The 3,860-nt window shown below is 36.1% G+C and overlaps 1 protein-coding gene across 2 annotated transcripts in view; it reads right to left on the bottom strand.

Annotated features, from left to right (window-relative positions):
- Positions 1 to 6: 6 nt before the first annotated feature.
- LOC122357612 (rho guanine nucleotide exchange factor 6-like) overlaps positions 7 to 3,860 on the bottom strand; it is a 5,406-nt gene continuing 1,552 nt past the window's right edge. For both annotated transcript variants that reach the window (XM_043257035.1, XM_043257036.1), the window contains 5 exons: positions 1,737 to 1,830; positions 1,441 to 1,527; positions 1,251 to 1,350; positions 355 to 409; positions 7 to 149 (listed from right to left, as the gene is read on the bottom strand). In XM_043257035.1, coding sequence (XP_043112970.1) covers positions 27 to 149; positions 355 to 409; positions 1,251 to 1,350; positions 1,441 to 1,527; positions 1,737 to 1,830 — 459 coding nt within the window. In that variant the 3' untranslated portion in view covers positions 7 to 26. The remainder of the gene's footprint in view (positions 150 to 354; positions 410 to 1,250; positions 1,351 to 1,440; positions 1,528 to 1,736; positions 1,831 to 3,860) is intronic.

Raw genomic sequence — 3,860 nt, 5'->3', positions numbered from 1 at the left:
GAAACAGGCGAGTGTCCAGAGTGTTTTTAGTGACCTCCTTCATCCCAGGAACAGTCATTCTTTTGCTTGGCCAACTTTCTGACTATACGCTCTAGCTCCTTGCGGGACTTCTGTTCCTCTTCCAGACATTGCTTCATCCATTTATTCTCCTGCATTCACAAACACATGGCATCAGATGATTACAGCCCGATGCATGTGATGGTTCAGGCCAACACAGGGGTATAATGACATAAACATATCTTACCTTTTTTAATTCATGGACTTCATCTTTTAGAGNACATCAGATGATTACAGCCCGATGCATGTGATGGTTCAGGCCAACAACAGGGGTATAATGACATAAACATATCTTACCTTTTTTAATTCATGGACTTCATCTTTTAGAGCATAAACAGCATCGACAAGGCTTCTGCAAAGCAGTAAAATAAGAAAATATTCAAAAGGGAATTTTGCAACTGTTAAGTATATATAGAGCAAGTTAAGATCTGTACTATTTATAGGCAACTAATAATAATAATAAAAAAACATATATATACAATTCCACACTATTTTTAGTCGTGCTTAGGAGGGTTACTTTGTGTATTATATTACAGTTACAAATAACCTAATAAACAAAAATATTTAAAGTAATGTAACCTGATTGCATTTGGATTCTTTAAAGGACCCATATGTAAATAAAGTCAAGTAAAAGTAATATTATCCAAAGCAGTTATGTATATGATGCAGAATATAAACTATTTGATGCGCAATATAAAATATAAAAAAAAAAATTCTGCTTCAACATCTCAGTCTGCTAAATGATTTCATTAATTTCAGGAAAATAACCATAACCTTCAATGACAATGACCTAACAAATAACATATTAACAATAAGATTAAAATGACAAATTCCACCGCTCTGCTGATTTTATTTGAATTTACAGTTCTGCTATTAGTAGAGACACTTAACATCATGGCCGCATCATCTCGGATCATTATTTTTTAAGACTTCAGTGGCCTGTCTCCAATTATTCATTACTTATATGAAACCTCTGTAATCCTAATATTTCCATTTTTTACTAAATGCAACCGTAATCTTATTACCTTGTTTTTTTTAATTCAACTTCTATTTTATAGTAGTTTCTAACATAAAATTAAAATAACAAATGGAAGGCACATTTACCACTTCTATAATACTAATAAGGCAAATAACAATATAAGAATTTTTCTTAATCTTCAAGTAATTCTAAAATATCGGGCAACTGAACATACTTTTCCTCAATGATCGTCTGGCCATTGCTCTTGATCTCCTCAACAATAATCTTCTCTTCCTCTGGAAGCAGAACCTGGGGGATGCACTCCTTACGAACAGCTGTGCAAACAAATTAAGTCTTCTAATGAAATCACACTGTTAAACTGTATTATATCTTAGTTATACAGTACGTCTGACAGGCAGGTCTACCCGTGGTGGACTGGTGGAGACTGGCTCCGGTGCAGTAGGCCTCAATCACTTTGAGTATCTGTGCATCCTCCTCCAGAGCCGCAGTGCCTGCATGTGACAGAAATAACATTTCACAGTGATGGTCCACCAATTTATTATGCATCTGTATTTCTTTTTGATTGAAGGTTAAATATATTTCGGCAAAGCTACCGTTTCGTTTATTTTCGAACCCTCACAATTCTACCACCACACTATTTTTGTAAAAAAAAAAATCTGAAAGCACAATTAAACGTTATTTATCGTTTTAATACACCTACTTTTTCTGAGCAGGAACTCATCATCTGATGGTTTTCTCTCCGTTTTTCTCTTTGGGAGGAACTTGGGTCTGGGTCTGGGGCTTTTACTAGAGTCCTGAGGAAACAGTCTGGTGTTAATAAAGTAACAGTCTGCTGAGCTCTGAATTAAAGCACAAAACCACAGCTAGGGGACTTTAATGTGACTTCAAATCCTGAACGAGGATGCTGAGAAATTAGGTCAATAAACGATAGCTTATATAAGTTATGACGCCATTCAGGATGATTTAACAGNCCACAAAACCACAGCTAGGGGACTTTAATGTGACTTCAAATCCTGAAGAAATTAGGTCAATAAACGATAGCTTATATAAGTTATGACGCCATTCAGGATGATTTAACAGCACATTACCAGGGACTAATGAAGGAAAACAATTTGCAGATGAGAGACCCCTGTCTGTTTGTGAACTAATTATTGCAGTCTGAGTCATTTGTTGACTGTCACAGCAGTGTCACAGGGCTGCCGCCACCTTTTTTTGTCACAGCGGAGTGAGTCATCTAAATTGGACTCTTCCAGAATGAAAGCTTTATTAAAGCTTTATTTACATTTATTTTGACTTGACTGAATTGTTTAAATGACGGCCGTAAAACAAGTTACGTGGGCAGCTTTATTAAATAAGAATAACTAATTTGCCACCGATAACCAGTCAGTTCAGTCACAGTTTTAGTGAGAATCCGTAAAGCAGAAGAAGTAAAAATGCTACTGAAAGTTGTTCGACCAAGACTGTATTGAATGGCGTTTGGCGTAAATGGCGTTTTCAGTTTTTTTGTGTTTTACTCATGACATCAAACCGAAAGTAAATGGTGGAAATACCTGAAGCCAAGCGTGCACATGCACAGAATATTTTTCACTAATGAATCGCTCGTTCGTGAAATGAATGTATAATAATCATTTGAATCGACAAATATTAGCGGAATATGAGGAACAATGAATTCACGTCTTGGCTGAATAGTTCTCCAAGTTTGTTGAGACAGACATTTAGCCTGGAAAATGACGTGAAATCTAGCGGAAAGACCTGGCTTATGAGAAGTCTATTTAGCCTTTAAACGAAAACGTGCCATTATGCTATGCGGTAGTTGTTGCTCAGAATACTGGGACAAAAGACAGAATCACGCAGCATGATTGGAAAATAATATTCCTTCTTATGGCAATGTAAGCAGCGTCACCTCACCCTGCATTATGAGTCATTTTCCCATTTATATAAACAGCTACTTGGCAGATACTGATTCTTTTGCTCATCTAAATTTAGCTTATCGGTAGACAACACAAATGCATTTAACAGGTTCATTGCGCAGGTATAAAATTATTTTCTGAACTCTAGTGATATCTGGATTTTAAGATGTGAAACAGTGTTTCTTGAATGGCCAAATAAGTTGGAAGCAATTAAATGTACGGGTTTGGGTACATTCTTGACTGTAACGATAAAAGTCATGTTTTTAACACTTCAGTAACTCTGGCAACAGATACCGTATGCCTTGATCCCTTCTGAATCTCTTGAGACAGTCTGCAGGACAATTCACTATCCCAGTTATATTTATTTTATATCCCTGGATAACTGCTGCAGGTTATTAGAATATTGCCAAATAAAGAACCAAATACTGTGGTTATGTTTTTCCAATATGAAGAAATCTCCACTCTTGATATCTTCAATTGATTTATATTTAGTTACAAATCTAGTTAAAAACTAAAACGGGAAATATAGCTTTCTCATAATACAGTTTATTAAATGCCCACATATCAAAACACCTTATTTGTTCCTATTGTTCCACTTCCTATTACATTCTATTTGTTAGTAGCACGTATGGGCACAAACTTAATACAATTACTTAAAAACAAAGCATCTAATCATACCGTCTTACACAATGAAAACTCTTGCTACCATCAGAACAAGTGAAGCGTCAAGTACAGTACCACCATACGGCAAGCAGGTTTTTGCGAGTCTGCTACCACACTTGTCGAGAGCAAGCAGCATGAAATGAGTAAAGAGCTGTTTGCAGAAGAACCGTTGCGCTTCGAAACAGCTGGACAGAATGTAAGAAAGAACACAAACCAGGGCTTGTGAGGCACATTTTTTAACAGCTTTTAAA

The sequence above is a fragment of the Puntigrus tetrazona genome, chromosome 14 (genome assembly GCF_018831695.1).
Source record: "Puntigrus tetrazona isolate hp1 chromosome 14, ASM1883169v1, whole genome shotgun sequence".
NCBI lineage: Eukaryota > Metazoa > Chordata > Actinopteri > Cypriniformes > Cyprinidae > Puntigrus > Puntigrus tetrazona.
Note: the sequence above shows the minus strand (reverse complement) of the source record. Positions and strands in the feature narration are given on the sequence as shown.